At 54.0% G+C, this 22380-nt stretch overlaps 1 protein-coding gene across 3 annotated transcripts; it reads right to left on the bottom strand.

The window, feature by feature from the left end:
- Positions 1-13637: 13637 nt before the first annotated feature.
- On the bottom strand, positions 13638-22129 carry LDLRAD1 (low density lipoprotein receptor class A domain containing 1). Of its 3 annotated transcripts, XM_004699402.1 has the most exons (6): positions 22109-22129; positions 21525-21579; positions 18722-18850; positions 16416-16553; positions 14645-14773; positions 13638-13786 (listed from the first exon to the last, which is right to left on the bottom strand). In XM_004699402.1, exons 1-6 carry the CDS (start codon positions 22127-22129, stop codon positions 13638-13640), a joined length of 621 nt encoding a protein of 206 aa, XP_004699459.1. The 3 variants fall into 3 exon arrangements, with proteins under 3 accessions (XP_004699459.1, XP_004699460.1, XP_004699461.1); XM_004699403.1 differs by lacking the exon at positions 18722-18850; XM_004699404.1 differs by lacking the exons at positions 16416-16553; positions 18722-18850.
- Between the last annotated feature and the right edge of the window lie 251 nt (positions 22130-22380).

Here is a 22380-nt window from a genome sequence, read left to right as displayed (position 1 = left end):
CTTTCTGCATTTGAATTGTGGTGCTGGAGATGAATGCTGAAAGTACTCAGGACGGCAAAGGAACAAACAGATCTGTCTTGGACGAATTACAGTCAGGATGCTCCTTAGAGACAAGGACGGAGAGACTTTGTCTCGTCCCTTGGACGTCTTGTCAGCAGAGACCAGTCTCGGAGGACATCCTACTTGGTAAAGTGGAAGGGCAGCAAAAATGAGGAATGTCCTTGGTGCGGCGGAGTGAGAGTGGCTGCTGGAATGGGCTCAAACGGAAGGGCGGGTGTGAGGCTGGCACAGGACTGGGCAATGTTTTGCTGTGCTATGCAGAGGGTCGCTCAACAGCACAAAGGCTGTTCTAAAGAAAGACGGAAGGAAGAGAGTCCAGGCCGGGCAGCCAGGGTGGTGAATATGGATCCGCTTGACGATCGTTGATTTTGCCACCCACCCAAAGCTGCCCCTCTTCTGCATGTTTCCCACCTCGGTAAGTAACACTAGTAGCTAGTCAGTTGCTTATTTGGCTAGGAGCCCTGGTAGTCTTTCAGGTGATGAGTTAGGCTGCTAACCGCATGGTGAGCAGTTTGAAACCACCAGCCGGTCAGCAGGAGAGAGATGAGGCAATGGAGGACCACATCTGACCTCCGGTTTCTCTCGCGCCACAAGCAGGGTTTGATCATTTGTGGCAATGGCCACACAGAACTCCCAGACCGTACTTAAAATTAAGAGGGTTTATTTAGGGAAGTCAACAGGCTACCACAAGTGAGGGTCATGGAACGGTGAGGGTAAAAGTTAGTTACTGGTCTTCTCAGCCAACAGCCAAGACTCTGGGCCTCTGCCTCGTGCCTTTAACTCCGTGGGCCGGGAAGCCAGCCTACCGTCTCCGGCCAGCCACTCAGTCTCCGGCCAGGTGAGAAGGTTGCTCCTCTGGATCCTCGTACCACAGTCGGTGATGCACCTGGTCTCGGCAGCCTCTGCCGCTCAGGAGAGAGGTCTTGAAAATTAGCTCTTCCAATGTGGGGTATCAGTCCCCACAGTCAAATGGGTCCAGGGGCGGTTGTGTAATTGAGGGGTAAAATTAAAGAGACATCAGACAAGATAAGGTGTGCAATTGCTCACCTCCCAGACGGCCATGATCTCAACAGCAAGGTCTGTTCAGAGAAGATATATTTCCAATCATGGGTTATATACACTTAGGGGACGTGCAGGGCCCCCCTAATTACATCATAACAGGAAGGGGTTGTTCCATAGGCATACGTGCAATAGGAAGGGGACGAGCTAGGGGTGTACACACAATAGGAAGGGGAGGCATTAGGGGTATACATGTGACCATATGGGCGGACTCTATAAAGTCAAGATGGCAGCCTAACCTTGATCCTCCTTGAGTTGGCTCCATCTTGTCTTTGGGCTTTCCTTCAGGGGAACAATCCACTATCCTTATCATCAGGGAGTGGGCCCCACCTAGGGTGGGATAGACTATAGGGTCTGATTGCTCTTGATGGCTGATAACCCTCAGGGAGATAACCTTTAAGCCTTGGACCTCCAAGTGTACAGCCAGTGACCACGTGTTACGTGCAGCATCGTAGGTTTAGCATATAATATGGGGGACAGCCTGGGGAATAACCTTTCTGTATCCCACATTCCGAGGTCCTCAAGGCTTCTCTGTCTGCTGTTCTTGCTTCAAAGATGGCTCATCCTTATAGCCAGGGGTGTGGGAACAAAACTTGGTCCAGCCCATCCGTTAGTGTTACACACCCCTGTTTGCATAGCCCCACCCCGTCATTTGGTGGGACTTCCAGGGATGTGGGTTGAAGTGCTATATATGAAATTTCATTCTACTGCCCTACTCCCATAAAACATGGCCGTCTGCGAACCCACAGGGGCAGTGTCGCCTGTCCTATAGGGTCGCTAGCAGTCAGCATGGACTCCATGGCAGGGAGCTTGGTGTCAACAATATGTGGTAGTGTGTACCTCCCTCAGATGCACAAAATACCTAGTTGTCTCTCTCCCCCCATAATATTAGCTCCCTCTGATGATCACCTGGATCCGTTCCCTTAGGGGTTGCAAAATGGCGGGTCCCCTATCCCTTGTTCTATCTAACAGTTGGGATACATCCCTAAGCAGACATTTCCCTTTACCATATTCTGTTACCTTCAGACATCTCTTTGGGCAAAGTATGGCAAACCCTTGCTTCTCTTCTGCTGCTTGCCAGTTTTCAAAATCATGGTTCCCTAGCATCTCAGAATGTCCTGAATATGTCTAATGGATCTCTTAGTGTCGTGATTTATAAACTACTTGATAAGCTTCACTGCCCTATTATTCTTTGTGATGCAAAGGAGGATTTCTTTAAGAGTCTATTACAATAGATAAATAAAAGAGTCTGTTACCATGCTCCTGAGCACTAGGGACCGTGGACAGTCTAGGGCCAAACGACATGACTCCTGACCTCAAACAATTGAAATCCAGTAGGAGAGACCCGTTATGAACCACTGCCATGCGAGGGGAAGAATCCTACGAGAAACACAGGAGCGTCCTTGGAGTTCAGAGGAGCCAAACTGCTCCCCAACATCAGAGAGAGTATCAAAGAAGACTTTGCTGATGGGAGGGGACTTGGGCTGGGCCTTTGCATTTATGGATATGGGGGGAATGCTCCTGTTCCTGGCAGAGGGGAATGTGAGCCCAAAGAGCCACAGATGACGAAAGAATAGGGAACGTTACAGCCACGGAGGGCAGCGTGCTTGCCCAGCTGTGGAAGTGCTTGGGACACATGGCTTGTTGACAAGTCTTGTGGATTTTTATTAGCTTTCAGATTTCTTTACTGGCCTTAAAGATTCTCCCTACTGCCCTTGCAGTGTTAAACTTCGCTTTGATCTTCTCTGATCCTCTGGGCAAACAGAGGTAATACCGTGTCAAGGTACATAGAATGTCTTGCCAGGGCCTTGCTCTGTTTCTCGTCTTTCTGCTGAAGAAGGTGTTTGTGCAGCTTGGGTCCCGTAGTAACGTGGAGAGCTGTGCTCAGAATGGATTGGTCCGAGGGTATTGGGGCAACATTAAATGGAGCAGGACCTCTTCAAATAAAGGACCATGGCTCAGCTTTTCTGGCCACTCGATGCGCATCCTTTCTCACCTTCACGTTTTGAGTTATCCCAGATAGTTCTTAATGGATCGGGTACCTGTAGCCCTGGCTGTGCCTGAACTCTCAACTGGAAGGGGGAAGGTACATTCTGGCATCCGTAGACTGGCCGGACCAAGCCCCATGTTGACACCCAACCGTGGAGATCGTTCTCCAAGATTTTGTAGCAAAGGCTTTTTTCTCGTCTGGTTCTGCTTCAGCCTCTCGCCTAGCAAGTTCCTCTCTCTGCGTGAGCTCTCAAAGATGCACGATCAGTTCAAGACCGGAAGCCGAAAACCTTAGCTCTGGCTTTGGTTTCCTCATCTATAAAATGGAGACGATCAGCAACTTCAGTGATAGATGCGAAAGCACTTTAAACTATGCCGTGTAATCCAGCTATTGCCTAACATCGTTATTTATTTCTTTGTCGACTCCACGGATTCTATGAGAGCACTTCGTTTACAGCCGGGAAGGCTGAGGCTCAGAGTGGAAGCTTCTTTCTCCTTTCACTCACGGGCCAGCCATTAGTGGGCACCGACTGTGGCCTGGACAAAAGGACAGGGTCCTTCCTCTCAAGCAGCCGCTTAGTCAGTACAGCTTTAGTGTGATTGGTGTTGGAAATTGGGCGTGAAAATGGGGGTGAAGGCCAGAAGGACTTCCTTGAAGACAGGATGCTTGAGTGAGTTCGGAAAGCTGGATGTGAATGAGCAAGTCAAAGGAGAGCCAGGCATGGAATAGCGGCAGCCTTTCCCCAGGTGACTCGGGGGTTCTGGTGGCGGGAGCCAGCAGGCAGTGGTGCAGAGGGAGCTGAGCTCGGAAACTACTAGAGCAGTCAGTAGAGTACTTTAGGGAGAGACCTTTATCCTGAAAATCACAGGGAACCAGGCAAGAAATTAAGGTGAGCCTGGCAGGAACCTGGCTTTTAGAAAGTTGCCTCCGGCTGCCCGGTAGGAGCTGGCATGGAAGACCTGTGAGAAGCCATGGGACGGTGAGGCCTGAGTTACAGTGATGCGGAAGAAGGCGTGGCAGTGGAAAGGAATCACACACTCAGTACATACATGTAGGCTGTTGTAACATTCCTGTTACATGGGTGTTAGAACCCAGGCACTCTGCTCGGGGATCACGTAGTGAACAAGACAGACGCTCCTTCTGCAGGGCTTGGTGGAACTGAAAGGATTTGGCGTTAGGCTTCGGGAGCGTGAATAGCCAAAGACGATTTTAGAGTTTCCAGGGGGCCCGGTGGTACAGTGGAGCTGCCAACAACAAAGTCGGCACTCTGAACCCACCAGCCACTCCTCGGGAGGGAGAGGAGGCTTTCTACTCCTGTAAAGACTTACACCCTCAGAAACTCACAGGGGCAGTTCTGCTCTGTCCAGAGGGCTACTGTGAGTCAGAATGGACTTGGCGGCAGTGGCTTGGTTGGTTTAGGCCCTGTCCCGTTCTGTTATACATCAGGTTGCCATGAGTCGGCCGGCATGGAGGCAATTAACAACAGCAACAACGCCTGGGTGAGGAACAGGCAGATGGAGGTAGCAGGCACAGAGCCAGCGTGTGCCGTTTGGTGTTCATAGTGTTGGAAGTGCCTGTAAGACAATCCGATGAAGCTGTCCAGAGGACTATGGATCAGTTCATCTGGTGGGGGGATGGGGGGATCAAGAGAATGATGATCTGAGAGAGATTGGAAAAAAGCTGGAGAGGAAATCAGGTGAGAGATGAAATCAGCCTGGAAAATTAAGCTTTAGGTTACGAACCTGCAATAAAACTCAGAATGTGGTGTGCTTGGGTGAGTATGGGTTCTGGTTTGTTTGGCTCTTTCATGAACAGAGGAGCCTTTACCACACTCTGCAAGGGGCAAATAAGCTCCAATGGATGGCAAGCCATTGAGAGAGGGTGGGGTGGCCAGATGGCTAAGGATGGAGCCCGAGGGAAAGGCAGCATCGGAAGGAAAAGCCAACCGAGAAAGAATGTAGAGAGAGCGGAAACCAGGCCAGCCCATTGCAACAGGAACCAAGAGTGGCGAGTGTACTTGGCTGGGCTACCGGGTTCAGAGGGTGCGATTTGATTTGGAGTTGGCAACACTGCCCCAAACAGGAGCACCCGGCTTAGGGGAAAGCTCTTTTAACATCAGACCACCCAATTCGCATTGCTATGCCACAAAGGCCAGTACCAGAGAGAAGGAGAGGGGGGTTGTCGCCACCAGGACTCCAGGCAGTACCAGGAAGTCAGCTTTCTGCTTTTTCTGTTGGTAGCGTTCATGGAAACAGGGTGAACATTCCTAAAACCTGCTGGACTTCCTGTTAGAAGTGTGGCACGCACCAACCCCACAAAGTGACCCCGTACAAGGAGGACCAAGACTCTGTGTGCTCAGGGAAAGCGACGATGGGACAGGAAGCAGAGTGGCTATGGTGGGCAGACGAAAACAGTTTTCTGGAAGAAGCCTAAAATGACGAAGAAGATTGTATTGAGGCTCCGATGCATTGAGCCCAACTGCAGCTCTCAGAGAACGTTGGCTATTAAGCGATGCAAGTATTCGAACTGGGAGGGGATAAGAAGAGAAAGGGCCAGGTGATCCAGTTCTAAGCTTCATCATGGTTTATTGACAAAGCAATACGATTTTAATGTTACATCCACAAAAAATTAAATTAGCCGTTAGGAAAACATTGACTATGCCAGCTCAACCATGGCACACTCCGACCAAGAGTGTGCAGAGAAATGGGTGAATGAGGGCAGCCCAGCGTGCGCAGGTCCGCATACCAGCTGGTGCACGGGTTGTAAACCTCGGTTCCAGGAGGCACAGCGAAGGCCCAGGGGCTATGCGGTTGAGGACGCCTCTGGAGGACACAGCCACTGTCCCCAGAGGCGGGGCTTCTGGGACAGGCATCGTATGCTGTATGGATCTGGACTCATCAAAAAGGCAGATTTTGTCATAGGAATTCAGGTGGGGCCCAAGAGTGAGTGCTGAAACCACCAAGAGGAAAGTTCTGGAGTTTTTTGGCCAAGGTCCCTGGGACTGACCCACGTTCTTCTCAAGACAGTATGAAGCGGCTTTAAAAGATGACAAAGAAAGAGCCAACACTGCAGCCAGGCCATGAGCAACCCCCAAGGGCAAGGAGGGTTCCCGTGTCCCCTCTGGCAGCTAGCCGTGCCCACCCCTAGTGATATCTGTAATCGATCTTCACACAGCACTGGAAGGGAGCATGCGGACCTGCGCACGGCTGGGCTGCCCTCATTCACGCCACTCACACCACTGGTCCTGTAGGGCTCATCCGCCCTGGATTCCCTGTGTTTCCAGTTCCTATCTGTACCAGTGTACACCCTCTGGTCCAGCCAGACATGCAAAGTAGAATTCATATCATGATAGTGGGAGCGGGGAGGAAACATTTAGGAACTAGAGAAAAGTTGTATTTTTCATCGTTGCTACATCGCACCCTGACTGGCTCATCTCCTCCCCGAGACCCCTCTGCAAGGGGCTCTCCAGTGGCCTACCAATGGGCTTTGGGTCTCCACTCCGCACTCCCCCCATCATTCACTATGGTAAGATTTTTTGTTCTGATGATGCCTTAAAGGTTGATATTTTTTTTTCTAAGGCTTTCTCTGAGTCTACTTGTGGTGAAATTTCTTAATTTGGCTCTTCTATCCATGTGTCTCACCCGCACCACATGATTGGGTGGGACTGTGCCAACAGGGCATGTGTAACACTAATAGAGGGGATCAGTCAGTTTTAGCTGCCACTCCCCTGGCGTAAGGATGAGCCTTTGTAGAAGCAGGAACACAGAGAAAAACCCTAGGCCTCTCAAGGAAGAAGAGCCACCACTGGAGTACATTTGTAATCTGTGGAAGCAGCAGTAGGGCTAACAGAGGCCATGCTATGCCAAGACCAGAAATTACTCTGAAATCATACTGCTCATACAAGACACGAGCTTACAAAGAACTCTCAAGAGCGAATATTGGGAACACAAACAATCCTTTTTTTTTTTAACTGGAGAAGGATTTGAACAGCGTTTTCACTAAGAAGATACTAATAAGTATGGCTAGCAGGTAAGCACGAGTGGCAGAGATGCCAGCAGCATTCCTTATTAGGGAACTATAATGTCAAAGCACAGTGAGGTGCTACCATATTTGCGATGAGGTGCCACTGGGTAGGCTCGGACCTGCACAGAGCTGCTGGTGAGCTCGAATGGTCAACCTTGCCGTCTGCAGCTGAAGGTGCCCCCAGGCTCCCTTACTACCTACAACAAAGCTAGCACCAAACCCACTGCGCTGATTCTGAATGACAGTGACCCTGTGGGACAGAACTGCTCCTTAGCGTTCCTGAGACTAAATCTGTACAGGAGCAGACAGCCTCATCTTCCTCCCTTGGCTGGTGGGTTTGAACTGCCTACCTTGTGATTAACAGCCCAATGCTAGCCCACTGCACCTCCCACTGCACCTAAAATTAAAAAGATTAACGACACTGAGTGTTGGTGAGGCAATAGCGAAACTGGAGCTCTCTCATCTTGACAGGATGGACGTAAAATAAACTTTGGGAAAACATGGGTTTGTAAAAAGTTAGACACAGATACCTACTTCAGCCATTCATTCCACTCCTAGGTATTTACAGAAGATAAATGAAAGCCTTTGTTCTCATAGAGACTTAGACACAAATGTTCATGGAACTTAATGTTTCAGCCCAAACTTGAAATGACTCAACCGTTGAAAATGGGTAACCAAGTTGTATCCATACTAGAAAAAAATTCTCCCTGCCACGGAGTCCATTAAGACCCTATAGAGCAGAGTAGAACTGCTCTTGTGAGTGCCTGAGACTGTGACTATTTACGGGAGTAGAAAGCTCACCTCTCTCCTACAGAGACAGTGAGTGACGATGGATTAGAACTGTTGACCTTGTGGTAACTCACTACACCGTCAGGTCTCCTTGTGTCCATACAGTGAAATACCATTCAACAATAAAAGAGATGAACTCTTCTGTACATGCTAGAGTATAGATGTCTCAAAACAGTTACCCGAGTGTGATAGTTACATAATTGTATGTCGCTTTAAAGGTCTAGAAAAGTGTAGGGGTGGTATCCAACCTGTCGACTGGGTCACAACCTGATGGTGCCTCCGTGTGGACTTACCTTCTCATAAGGAGGACCCGGGGAACCACGCCCCCTCCTTCCTTCACCTTCCTGCTTGTCGACCACCTTGAGAGCTGCTGGAGCCCTGACGTGTTCCCACTGACCTTGGAGCCCCACGGTTTCCCCCCCACCGGCCTGTGATCGCCCTGCATTCTGCATCATTGCATGTGGCTGTGTGAATCCGAGGAAGGATTTTTGGACTAGTAGCGGACTTCTAGACTTGAGTTGAGCTGGGTTGGGACGTTTTCTAGATATATAATTACTTGATATAAAGTAAAGCTCTTTATTATTCATATATGAGTATCACTGGATTTGTTTCTCTAACCAATCCACCCTCACACACTGAGTCAAGCAAGGTAGGGAAAATGTACTTATAATATGATTCCATCTGCATTGACCCACCCCATCCCCCAATGACAGTAAATAAACCAGTTGCCCAAGGATGGGGTGAGTATGGTGTAGAAAGCTTCTGCAAAGAGGCTAAGGAAAGATGTAGGAGTGACAGGTATATTCACTACCTTCATTGGGCGAGTCAGGACTTGCCCGATTGTACACTTTTAATATGGAGAGCTTAATTACCTCAGTTAAAAGGGAAGCTGTTTAAAAAACCAAAACAAATAACAAAAAATCTCATTACGCTAGATCCTTAAACCTATGCATTTCAAAAAAAAAACTATGCATTTCATTGTATATCAATTATTTCCCAAGTACTTTCTTTTTAAAAAAAGAACTCCAAGAATGGGCCTGGAGTTCCTCTGATGGCCCCCAGAATCTAGAGCCCGAGATACAGCCCACCAGTTTGGGGCTGGTCCCTTCCCCTCCCCAGGAGCCTCAGCAGGTCCGACGTCCGTGGTTCTGTTCAGTCTGTAAGTGGAGGAGTGAAAGCAGTCCCCGGCAAACAGCAATGGCAGATGGTGAAACCAGACCAGATGGCCCATGCAAAGCCCGGGGCGAAGCCTGAGCCACTTTAAGTTCCATTCCTCGCTCCCTGGGTGTTTGCACAGCAAAGAACCTGTGGGGCTCACAGGACTGATGGTGGCATTGGGCCGGGAGGCGAGGCAATGACAATATTGACACTGGCCTGCCTGGGTTCTTGCTCAGGCTGTTGGCATGAACTGGGACACGAGGCGGCCAGTGTCTTGCTGGTGCTGGTAACGGAAGGCTGCGACAGCTACTGCTCTGATCTGAAAGGTCGGGATCCTGGCTCTGTGTGACCTTACGGCAAGCAACGTCCCCGCTCTCTGCCTCAGTTTCCTCACTTGCAAAGTCCAAGGGACCGTCCCAAGTCCCTGGGGTGGTTGTGAGGATGAGAGAAAATGAAATGCCAGGGACAGAGCTTTGCACGAGTGCCTGGCATGGACTAAACACCAAAACCCAGCCAAACTCACTACCATCAAGGTGGTGCCGACTCACAGCGACCCTGTAGCATGGAGTAGATCTGTGCGTTTCCAAGACTGTAACTCTTTACAGGCGTAGAAAGGCCCATCTTTCTCCTGAGGATCAACGGGTGGTTTTGAACTGCTGACCTGGCAGTTAGCCGTCCAGTGAGTAACCACTATGCCGCCAGGGTTTCTAGATGCCCAATAAACACTGGCTATTAGTTACAGTCCCGAGTACAGTGATCGGAGTCCCTGGGTGGAGCAAGTCGTTCAGTATTCACCTGCTAGCTGAAAGCTTGGCAGCTGAAACACAGCCAGGTGCTTGAGAAACCCGGCCGGCCGTCGGCTTCTGAAATCACAGCGCTGACAACGCTCAAGCAGTTCCGCACCCACGGGCTGCCAGGAGTCAGAATCCACTCCGTGGCCACCACAACCCTTCCAAGCCCACTGCCAGCGGGTCCATTCCCACTTGCCGTGACCCTATGGGACAGAGTAGAACTGCCGGGGTGGGTGGGTGGGTGGGGTTCCGAGACTGTAACTCTGGCGAGAACAGAAAGCAATGACAACTACCGTTCTTGGTTTTCACCCCTTGACACCCTCTGTCTTTAGGATAACGCACGTGGCAAGTGATGCCCGCCCACATGCAGTGCCCGCTCACCACTCAGGCTGCCTCCTGCCTTCCTCCCCATGCTCTGGCCCCTCGGGGCTGCTGGGCGAGTCAGCACGGTCAGCTCCGTGCCTGTGTTTTCCTGGCCCTGTGGCTCAGGGTGACCTTCTGCGCTGCCTTGGCCTCTGGACGTTCTCTCGCTCTTTGAGCTCAACTCGAACATGCTTCCTTTTCCAGGGAGGCTGGCTCCCCGGCTCTGTCGCTGGAACGAAAGACACCCCAGGAGCCCCCACAGCTCCTTGCTCTCATGGTAGCTGGAGAGAAACCCAGCAACTGAAGCCAGAGGATCCCAGGGTGCCCCTGGGCGCAGCAAGGCCAGGCAGGTGACATTGTGGCTGTATCCCGGCGGCCTCTGCTTGGCCCCCTCAGCCCTGCTGTCTGGCTGACCCACCCCAGTGTGAGGGCATCTCCTCGTGTCCTAGGATCCGGGTCTCCAGGTATCACACCACTGACCTGAAGGCTAGCAGCACCACTCCAGAGCCTGGCACCCTGCTCAGCCCTGAGCAGGTTCGCAGACACTGCTGGATGGATGAGGGGGAATGAGCTGAGCTCTCCGGTCTCTCAGACATTTCAGTTCAAAGCTCACAAGGGACTGGCCCACACATGGTCAACTTGATTCACGCCAGTGGTGGTTGAGGAGCCCTGGAGGTGTAGTGGTTACACATTGGGCTGCTAATCTCAAGGTCATCAGTTCGAAACCACCAGCCGCTCCTCAGGAGACAGACAGGGCTTTCTACTCCCGTCAATAGTGACAATAGGGTCACTAGGAGCCGGCAGGAGTTGTTGTGTGAGAGGGGGCATGTGCTGGAGTAGTAATCACCATCATAAACAAGGGCCTTACACAGGGCGTTCTGACCCCAGAGGTCTGCTGGCTGTGGTAGTTACATAATCTGGGGCCAATTCGAGAGGATTATGAATCCAGGGGTGGAGTCTGGCCTGTCAATCAAGATATAACCAATGAGGCCTCTGGGTGGGCATGGCCTTCTCCTGAGAATTCTGGGAACTCCTGCATTTCCCCCCTGGAGGCAGAAGACACTTCTCTCTCTCCGTGCTCACTTCCTGGAAGACCCTCTACTGACAAGACACATGACACTATGCCCTGGGAGCTGGAGAAGCCACATGGACCTACCCTGAAGCAACCAGACCACTGGAGCCGGAGAAGCCACGTAGCGACCCCTGCCAGTGCTGAGATGCTAACAATGCCACTGGATCCACAAGACTTCCAACCCAGTGGCCTGTGATCCTCCTGCATTCGGCATCATTGCCTGTGTTTCGTGAGTCTGAAGAGGACTTTATGGACTGGTATTGGACCTATGGGCTAATATCTGACTGATGGACTTGATCTGGACTGGGCGGGGACGTTTTCTCAATATTCAACTGCTCTTGTCCATAAAGCTCTTTCCTATACACACAGGAGTGTCTCGATGAACTTGTTTCTCGAGTCCACCCAGACGCACACCCTGGCGAAGTCGTTACGAGTTGGGTCGCTACCCAGATGGGTAGCCATCTCAAACCACCAGCCAGCAGCTCCTCGGGAGACAGAGGAGGCTTTCCACTCCTGTCGAGAGTTGCAGTCTCAGAAACCCACCGGGGCAATTCCACCCTGGCCTATCAGGTCAGTGTGAGTCAGGATCAACTCCATGGCAGTGGGGTGTGTTTGTTTGCTTTGAGAAAACAAACAGCTGGGCCCAGATCCGAGACGGCAGCCGGGCACAGGGCACAGACGGTGTTGCTTTCCAAAAGTCCTGTCACACTCCTTCCTCCCGAAAGTTCCTGGAGATCGGATGATTGGCAGGGCCCTGGAGGGCAGCACACACTCAAACCAGCTTGAGTGAGTCACCACTCTGTCTCATAAATCAAAAGCCTGTCTGCCCGCTGCCATCGACTTGATAACAGCTCGCAGCAACTCCATAGGACAGAGTAGAAGTGCTCCCCGGGGTTTCTGATGCTTTAAGCCTTTATGAGAGCACCCATCCTCATCTGTTCCCGGGGAGAGAGTTCACACCATTGACCTGATGGCTAGCAGCCCAGTGCTTAACTCACTGCACCACCAGCCATCTTACTCAGGCCAAATATACCAGCGAACTGATGTGGTCGCTATGCAGTGTACACGGGGCCCTTCCTTACGATGGCAGCTACTGAGCTGTTTTGCCCTCATTCGAACCCCTGGGACTAGTTGCACTACGACCCAGAGTATGAATGCCCCGGAAGTCTCCGAGGCCTTTGCTTGTCTGGAGCACATCTCCAGGATCTGCTCACATGGTGGCCAGGCGGGTCTGAACCTGCTACCTCTTGGTTAGCAGATAAGCGCTTAACCAAGCACCTAACCATTGTACCCTGGGCTCCTTACTTTCCGACGGGGGTGGGGGAGAAGGTAAGAGAGGGGGAGGCTTTGTATCTCTCTGTCCCTTAACTGGAGCCTTCTAGATAGCAGATTCTAAGTCTGTCCTCTGGAATAGGGGTAGGGCATGTTCTTTATCTATTGATTCATTTACTGTACATGCAAGGCTCACATATATTTTAAAAGGCATTCTGATCGTAAGGTCAGGTGGTGCTTGTTGTTTTTATTATCCCATGCAGACTCCGCCCCTAGCCAAGGTCTCGTCGTCACTCTCCAGCACAGCCTTTGCTTGTGATCCTGAGCAAATCACGGTGTGTGTCCTCTTCTGTCTAACGGACAGCTCCATCTTGCCTGCCTGAGGGTGGTGAAGGCGAGACAGCTCGGTCACCTAGGCTCCAGGGCCAAAGTGCAGTGTCTGGACCATTGAGCTCTATAGCTGCTATGGGCCGGAGTGGTGGCGGGAGGATGGGGATTGGGGTGGGCCGAGCTCGGAGCCTCCTGGGATGGCTTCCCACTGGCTGGATGACAGATAACTAAGCACTTGTCTCATAAGCACTCTCACACGATCGACCTGCGAGGGCCTGCTAGGTGAACTCAGGAAAATGCTAAGGTTGCGGCCAAACCCAGCATGGCTGATAAGCACTGTCTGGCTTAGATGCCGAAGGGGCAACAAGTGACATGCATTTCACCGGGGTGCCATCCCAAAGGGTGAAACGCTTCTACTTGGTGTTTAAACCCCAGACCTGCTGCCCGCCCCCCAGGGGTGAAAAAAGCATGATTCACGGAGGCAGAGGGAGCAGGTCCCCACTGTGTAGAAGCTGCTCTCGAAGCAAGGGGTCCCCTGTCTTTGTCGGGAGCTGCGTACCGCGGTGGTGAGCCCACAGCAGACAGTGTGAGGCCGAAGCTGGCGAGGCCATTTGTGTTCAGAGAAGGTCCACAGGCCACATTCCCCGCTCACAGGCTCCTCCCCCTCTCATGTTCCAGCACTGGGTGCCCCGGGGAAGCATGTTCAATATCATTCCATCCCACCTCCTTCTCAGGGACCGGGGCAGGAGAACTCGTCGGACCAGTCGGAGCAGTGCTGCACACGGTCCCGGCAGAGCGTCCTTGGGATGCAATCGCAATACTTGAAGACAGTCGGGGTGCAGCGCCACCACCCGGGGCCACAGGAAGGGCACACGGTCACTAGGGAGACAGGAGCCAGCTGGTGTGTCCCCGCATGCCCTGTGCACCAGGGCACTGCCTCGCTCACTGGTGACCCTCCCACAGCGCCTCAAAGCCCTCCTGTCCGACTGGGGTTGAGCATTTCCCCGAGGGCCTCTGTTTCCTCGGGTGCTCAAGGTTGTTCCAGCGTAAAGGGAGGCAGGCCAAATGCCAGGCACGGTCAAGAATGAATAGTCATGTGTGCAGATCTTTTTTTAAAAAACGGGATCAAGAAAGGGCTGCAGATTTGGAGTCTGGACACCAGAGTTTACACCAAAAGTTCCCAAATGTATTTAGCCAGCCAATAGAAAAAAAAAAAGGGGGGGGGAAAGTACTTAATGCTCCTAGCAATTCAACAGTTTTGTCCGATAGCCCATAATCCAGGAAAAGGTGGAGGTGTCTGTCTTCTCAGCCCTCCGGATCGTTCCAGTGCCCCCAACGCACCCCACTGTGGGAGACACTTTGATGCCTTAGTTATTTTCCTATCACTCACTGTACTAGGGCCCTTCTCTTCCCCGAGCCTCGGTTTACCTACATATAGATAGGGGACACTGATTTCTGTCCGGCTTCCCCAGCAGAGGGTGGGAGGTGCATAAGAGATGAGCGAGAACCAGGTTGCAGGCCACCATTTGGCCTCAGGTACCCCATGTGTCCTTGGAGGGAAATTGCCCACCCAAGGAGCAGCCGGTAGGCGGTACTTGGTGCGGCAGTGAGCACACCACCATTGGAAGCATTCAAGCAGGGGTGGGATGCTCTTCCAGGGTTGTAGGAGGCATCTGGCAGATTCTTTGGGCCATGGCCTGACTACCTTCCCCAGCCAGCCTGTGCTCAGACACCCACCTGGGCTTCGCTCATCCGAGCAGTCCCCACAGTTGTTGGTGCCGTCACACCTTTGGTCTGAGTAAATCCAGGAAGCAGGGTCTCCACAGTGGGCCACCAGGAAGGCGGGGAGGCTCCGGGGCACATCTCCTACAGAGGGACAGAGGAGGCAGGAGCCAGTACACATCTGGCCACACCTGACTCTGGAGGTGGACCATCCTGACCACCCAGGTCATGGCCAAACTGTGCGTCACCTCCCATTCATTCCAGGATCTCCTGGAAGAGTCTCGAGGAGAGACGTGCTCTTTTCCTGTGGACCCACTGTGCACACAGAGCCCAAAGAGATGCCTCTCACCTTCCCATCCCCTTCCCAGTCCTCGTGAATCTATCCCCACCCTGAATGGCTACATCCACCACCCCTCCCTCCCAAACTGTCAGGAAGCCTCCTCCAACTGGAACAGGGGAGAAGAGAGATAAAGTCCTACACGCGGGCCTCAGAACTCGGGGATCTCATCTTGTGAAGGGGAGTCAGAAGACCCTCCTTGGAAGGGGTTCTATGTTAGGCAGTTGTACAACAGGGTCATTAAAAACTCTAATATCAACTCAGGGCTTATCACTAGAGGTATACAGCCCAGGTCAGGGAGGAGAGATGACTTGGTTGCTTGGACTGGCCAGACCCAGACAGAAGTGTCCTGGAAGTTTCTGGAGCTTGTCCAGGGAGAGGCACATGCTGCTACTATCCGTTCTGGGCAGGACTTTGAACTCTTTCAAACCAGTTCAGATATGGTCAACCAAGTGAGACCAGAGCAGATCCAAAAATTTTACATGTAGGCCATCTGGAAATGCTAACCAGAATGGGGAAAATCACGGGTCCAATCCCTGGAATGAGAGGCTCTGAAGAGACCCAGCGAGCACTTTCGGGGTGTGATAGGGAAGATTGGATTACTGTCAGGCCAATGGAGGGAGAGGAGCGTACTGTCAGGCCGGTTGAGGGAGAGTCTCAGGTCCATGATACAATGACTCTCTCCCCACCAGCACCCCCTGCCTGCCTGCCCATGGGACTGTCTCCCTTCCGTGGGTCCAGGCACTAACTTATGCTGCTATCGGTCCATGTGGCCCTGCCTCCTTTCTCCTCAGAACAGTCATGTCTCTGAGTTCTGGGACCAGTTCTCCTCATTCATTCACTCATTCATTCATTCATCCATCTATCCATTCACTCATTCATGCAGAAAACTGGCCTGGAGCTACTCCCCCTCCTTCTGTGTCCTGTCCCAGGCACTTGACCCCCAAGATCAACCAGACTAGCTCTATCCCACAGGAGCTCAGCCTGGTGGGAATGACAGATGTGCTAATCGAGCTTGATAACCAGTATGACAAGCACTGTGACCAGGGCTGGCCCTGAAGGAATAAGAGGGGTCATGGGAGCTCTGTGTGTGTGTGTGTGTGTGTGTGTGTGTGTGTGTGTGTGTGTGTGTGTTGTGGTGGTGGGGGTGTTACTAGGGAAGGCCGTCTCTTGAGGTCTTGCTTGAAGGGTGCGTGCGGTTTCTCCAGGCATGAAGATGAGCATCAGGAGGACATCCCCCTGAGTGGGCGTGTGCGTGCGCGTGTGCGTGTGTGCGTGCGCGCGCGCGTGTGCTTGGGACTGGGTGGGGTGACTGTTCCCAGCAGAGGGCACCGTCTTGGCAAAGGTGTGGGCACGCGGAGGTGCCTGGGATGTTCAGAGCCGGCCTGGGTGTGGGGTGACGGCAGGGGACGTAGGAGCCCGCGGGGACCCAGTGGGGCGGGCGCTCACGGCACAGGCTCTCATCCTCGTCATCCCCGTGGGCACAGGCTCGGACCCCATCACACACGCTGCTGGCTGGGATGCACGTCCTCCGGTCGTGGCATAGGAAGCCCGTCCTGTTCGTCGGGGTCACACAGGCTCGGGCCCCTGGGGAGAGGAGAGGCACCCAAGGGTCAAGGGTGATGCTGCCTGGGCATCTCCGGGGTGGGGGCGCTGCCCTCAAAGCTGCGCAGAGGCTCTCACCTGAGCCAAGCTGAGGTGCCAGGGGTGTGGTTTAAGCCCCACTCTACTGCAGGCCAGCTGTGTGACCTGGGGCAGATAACCTAGCCTCTCTGAGCCTTAGGTTCTTGTCCGTAAAGTGAGCACACACCCCGCGGGATTGTTGAGGAAGTGGATACGATTCCCGGTAGAGAACCTAGGAGCACAGAATGCACGGGAACCGGCATTGGAAGTCGGGTTTCTGTCTCCCAAGGGGTCTTGGTGGGGGGATGGGGGAGTTCCCTGGCACTGGGTGAGGGACTCAGGAGTGTTCTATTCAGACTGACGGGCGACGTCACGTCAGGATCCCTGACAGCTGGGCACGAGCACTGCCCAGGCTGCCAGGCACTGCCACCCTGCTGTCCTACTGTGTTCTCAAAGTGTCGCCACAGCCCCACTTGACAGATGAGAACGCAAAGCTCAGATGGGCAGAGCCCCTAACCCAAGCCCGCTGGCCCAGTGCTCTGTCCCGCGGGTGTGCCCAGCCAGCTGCAGATGCCGGTCCGGTCCCCTTCCACCTCCGCGGGTTGTGCAGGGACATGCCCCTGAGGTCGGCGGACAATGAAAGGGGAGGCCCGGGCAGAGGGCGGGTGAGCACCTCGGCTTTGCAGGTTGAGCCTGCTGCACGCCTCTCCTCTGTTCCCTCCCGGGGCTGCCTCGGCAGGCGTGGGGGCCAGCTCTCGGAGACGCTCATGTCACACACAGACACACAGGCATGCAGTGGGACACACATGGACACGCATAGGCGCATCCCCCACAGACCAGATGAAGGCAGACACACACAGACCCCGTGAACGCAAGCCCTCCGTCACAGCAACCTCAGCGCCATGCACCTGCCCAGGCCCGCAGAGTCCCCTCTGAGGGTTTGTCCCCCCACCCGCCGGCCTGGCTGGGGGACCAGCTTCTAGAGCAGCGGTTCTCCACCTGTGGGTCTCGACCCCTTCACAGGGGTCGCCTAAGACCATCGGAAAACACATATCTCCGACGACAGTCTCAGGAACCGAGACACCACTCCTCTATCCCTCTTCCAGGTGGGTCCGCCCACACGCAGACCGCCCACATACGATTACCCGGCTTGAAGACTGACCCTTGCTACACACCGTGCTTCAAGACAAAATTTCATTTTATTTGTCCTTAGAAATAAATATTTCACAGTATAGAGTTAGATATTGTTTTTGTGATGAATCACGATGCTTTAATAATGTTCAATTTGTAATAATGAAAATACATCCTGCATATCAGACATTTACATTGCAATTCATAACAGTAGCCACATGACAGTTAAGAAGTAGCAACAAAAATGATTTTATGGTTGGGGGTCACCACAACATGAGGCACAGTCTGAAAGGGCCCAGCCTGGGGAAGGCTGAGAACCGCTGTAATCTAGGGGGTCTCTCTGGTGACGTGATGACTGGACTGTCCCCCTTCCCGTGGCACCCTTCCCAGGGCGCCCTTTAGGCCCCTCCTGCTGCTCCAGCCCTCCCCATCCACCCTCCTTCCTGCAGCTGCTCTCTCCCACCTCGGGGACTCCTCACATGCCTTCCTGTCAACCCCCTAGCTAACCCCACTTTGCCGCAGGACTGGGTCAGAGTCCTTGATCCAGAGGCTCCAAGCCCCGCCCGCCCTGCCTTTGGTTAGCATCTGTCTTGCTTGCTCAGAGAGGGAACCATGCTGGGACGGTTTGTCCCTGAAGCCAAGGCCACCTTGAATCAGGTTGAATCAGACAGGTCCCCTTCTCTGACCTGGAGAAAAGACACACCGTCCAGAGTGGCGGGGCTCCTGGAAGAGGAGGTTCTAGGGCTGTGGGGACCAAGATGAGGTTTCTCACCCAGCACAGGGGTCAGGAAAGCTGGGCCTTACAGCATGACCAGGATTCTGTAAAAAAGCCCCTTCACAGAGGTGCACATGGAGGTTCAGAAACAGATGTGCACTGTGTCTGTTTAGGAACTGTCCCAAAGTCACTTGCCGGAGTAGCTGGGTGGGAAGGTCCCCCCCATCGCTCTGCCCCTTCCCCTCCCCCCAGCAGGCCTGGCCCACCCTCCCTTGACCACCCTGACCTGGCTCGCGTGGTGGGAGTCCAAGGATGGCCACCAGGGTGACGAGGGCCGCCAGAGTCGCCAGCAGGAGCAGAGCAAAGGCCGAGAGGCAGGCCCTGTGGCGCGAGCAGCAGGGTGGGCCGCAGCCCGCTGTGTGGGGAGGAAAACAAGCCCAGGGAGCACAGTGAGGGGCCGGGACTGCCCACGGCCCCATCACCACATGCAGGAGGCTCCTCCCGGCTAGGGGATGGGAAGGCATCCCTCAGGGATGATGCTCTTTGGTTCGGTTGATGGAGCGAGCTCCAGGGTCAGACCAGATCCCAGGTCCCTGCTCTACAGCCCATGCCCTTGCCATCCCTCCAGGAGGCTGCCCCCCACCCCCAGAAGGCAGGGAGACATGGGCACCTGCCTATCAAGCGCCTCTCATGGGGCAGAAACCACACCAGGCCTCTCAGAGCGGTGATTTTTATGTTTACAAGTATCTTTCCTTTCCTTTCTTTCTGAGGAAACTGAGTCAGAGAAGTGACCGGGTGCCGCTGGGTCCTGCTGGGCAGAGCTAGCACACCCCAGGTCTGCTCAGCACCCAAGCCTGGCCTCTTTCCAGAGTCCAGCTGATGGTCCATTCCAGGACAAGTCAGATCCCAGACCTGCACCCTGGCTGACCACAGGCCCGGTGGTCGGTGTGGTGGCCACTCAAGGCACTTCATGCACAGAGGTCAACGTTTTGTCCGTGGCTACCAAGGGCCGGCAGAGGTGGCAGCGTGAGTTATGAAGGGCGCCGCGTTTCTGGAAATAATTTGGAAACCAATAGTGGCGATAGGTGCACAGCATGATCGAGGGAGTTCTGGTCCCTGCAGTGTACACTGGAAAATGGTCAAGCAGCAAATGGTTAGGTAGACGTGTGGTTGTTTCTGCTAGGCGCCGCTGAGTCCATCCATCTGAGCGCACCAGGACGCCACGTGACCCCGTGGGGCTTCTCCGGCTGTGATCTTGGTCTCTCGCGTGCGCTGCTGCTGAGCAGGTTGAAACCTCCCACTATTTTACCACGATACAATGATCATCGTGAAAGGAGGGCAGATAAAGATGGCCGGAAGTCAGGATAAGATTCCCCGAGGCTCCAGGGGGGACGTGGGTGGGGGTAGGGGAGAGGGGCTGGCGATGTCCGGTGAAAGGCCTGTGGGCTGCTGGTGCTGTGTGCAGTCCACTGATTCTGACTCCTAGGAACCGGACACCGGACGGGGTGGGGGAACGGAGTAGAAGCGCCCCAGAGGGCTGAGCTTCGGAGATAGACCGTCGGTCTTTATGGGAGCGCAGACACCACAGCTGTCCTTCCAGGGAGTCCCTGATGGGTTTGAACCACAGACCTTTCAGTCAGCAGCCGAGTGCTTCACCATTGTGCCAGCAGGACCCCGGTGGTGGGGCGGCTCTCTGGGTGCATCTGGCTTGTGAAAAACGCATCGTCTAGCTGGGCACTTGTGGCTCTCTGCAGGGTGTTGGGTGTACTTTGAGCACCCGTTTCCATGACAGCCAAATAAAAGACCAAGAAGACATGGGTAGGGGACGGGGTGCTTAGTGGAGGGGTCTTAGAAACATGGGTGGTGGTGGCAGATGAGGGGAGTGTGCAATGAGACGGTGGCCCATGCAGTGGGCACAGGTTGGCATGTGATGATGGGTGTGGAGACAATCGTGGGAGATACAGTATCAATCTTATCAGGATCAATCAACCAGATCACTGCCCCCACCCCCACCCCCATCACACAACCCCAGTTGGTGGCTCCCTTTCAGCAAACATAGGGCAAACTCAGGTAACCAGGCAGCGAGCAGGCACACAGCCACGCTGGAGAGCGTTCCGGTCAACTAAGCGGCAGCTCCTCAAATATTTGCGCTGCCCAGGCCGTGAGCACGGTGGGGTCCTAACAGAGACTGGGGGTGCATTGACAGCATCAAGGTTCACCCCCAGATGAAGATGCTGCACTTCAAAGCCAGAGGCCCTTAGATGCCAACCCCTTCCCTGGACAGAAGGGGACCCAGAGGCCATTTGTCCCACAACCAGCCCACCACCCGCCAGAACTGAGAAATAAACACCAGGCGGGGCCCATGGAAGGCCCTGGGGCTTTGCAACTAGACCGGCCCCAGTCCAGACGTGACTTCCCAGCTGTGTGATCTTAGTCAGGTGTCCCACTTCTCTGCGCCTCAGCTCCCTGTACCAGAGCCCTCCTCTCAGAGCTGTCCTATTCAGAGACCCATACAAAGCCAGGCTCCTGGGCGGACCGCGATCCTTTCTGTGTTCTGTGATCGCTGTCTGCCTCTCTGGACCTCTTCTGATCAAGTCTGGGCCACAGTAGATGCCCCGCCAATGATGCTCCTCCCTTCCTGGGTTCCATACAGGTAAAGAGAACAGGCCTGGTCACACAGTGAGGCAGTGGCACATAGTAGGTGCTCAGCAAGTGCGTGACCCTGCTTCACTTTATTCCTCAGGGGTGAGGATAAGTGCCCGAGTCACCCACCCAGCCAGGGGGCTGACTCCAGAGCTCTATCCTCTGCACCACAGGTAGGAATTGCATGAGGCTCAGCACGTGTGCGGTGGGCAGCACGCAGTGGGTGCTCCGTAAATGCTCATCACAGAGCGACCAGACAGCTCTATTAAGCAAGGGGCCATCAACACAGCCAGCCGGGAAGTGGGGAGCAGATATCAACTGGGGGGTAGAGATCTGCAGGGCATTGAGAACTTGATGGGAACTTAGTGCCTGTGTAGCCAACCGCCCAGCTCGGGGGACCCTAGCCTTGCAGGACACTGGCCCAGGCCCTCCCACCCACCCATTACCTTTCCCTCCAGGGAGAGCTTTGGTTTCCGGAGCAACGTTGCCATTGACATCTTCCTGCCCAAGAGAACAGAGGGAGGGGTGGGCTTAGCCTGGAGATCGTGGTGTGTTTCAGAAGGGAACATTAAGGCCCAGGGAAGAACATTCTCTTGGCCGTGGTCGCTGAGGGCCTCAAGTGGAACCACCACCTCCTTACACACCAGGACTTGCAATGCCCAAATGCATCCTGCCCGCTTTCGTGTCCACTCCTTTACCTACACTGTGCCCTCTGCCTGGAATGCCCTTTCCTCTCCGGCCTACTTTACTACCAGTCGGTGGCTATGGCTTGGTGAGATGTGCCTCCCATAAAGAACACCTGTGCTTCCCATAAAGAACACCAATCCCCCGCTGCCCTGGCCTTCTGGCCTGACCTCTGCACTTGAGCTAAATAACTCCTTCCTCTGGGGGGTACAGCCTAGGAGTGAGCCCACAGGGCAGGGTCGGGGACTCACCTTAAGTCTCTGAGCAAGACCAGTCAGTCTGAAGGCTTCTCTGTACTGCCCTCCCGTCCCCCCAGCGTTTGGACCCGTCTTGGGATGGACCTCACCTGGGGGAAGATCTTGTTCATAGCTTGGGTTCCCAGCTCCAGATGCTGTGGACTCAACAAAGGTTCCCTTCCTCGTCGCCATGGGCAGCCTGGGGGAGGGAGGAGGGGAGGGCTTGTCTGGGCCACACCCTCCCTGTGGCCCTGTGCCGGCCTCCCAGCCTCCCCCGTGACGTTCAAATCTTCATCCACACCTCACAGACAAGGGCCTGAGGGAGAAACTGCCCTCAGCTGGTGCAGCAGGTTGGGGGCATGAGCGTGGCACCCAGGGACTG

This window comes from Echinops telfairi, unplaced genomic scaffold, assembly GCF_000313985.2.
Source record: "Echinops telfairi isolate 266 unplaced genomic scaffold, ASM31398v2 ScPeMD7_443;HRSCAF=831, whole genome shotgun sequence".
Taxonomy (NCBI): Eukaryota; Metazoa; Chordata; class Mammalia; order Afrosoricida; family Tenrecidae; genus Echinops; species Echinops telfairi.
Note: the sequence above shows the minus strand (reverse complement) of the source record. Positions and strands in the feature narration are given on the sequence as shown.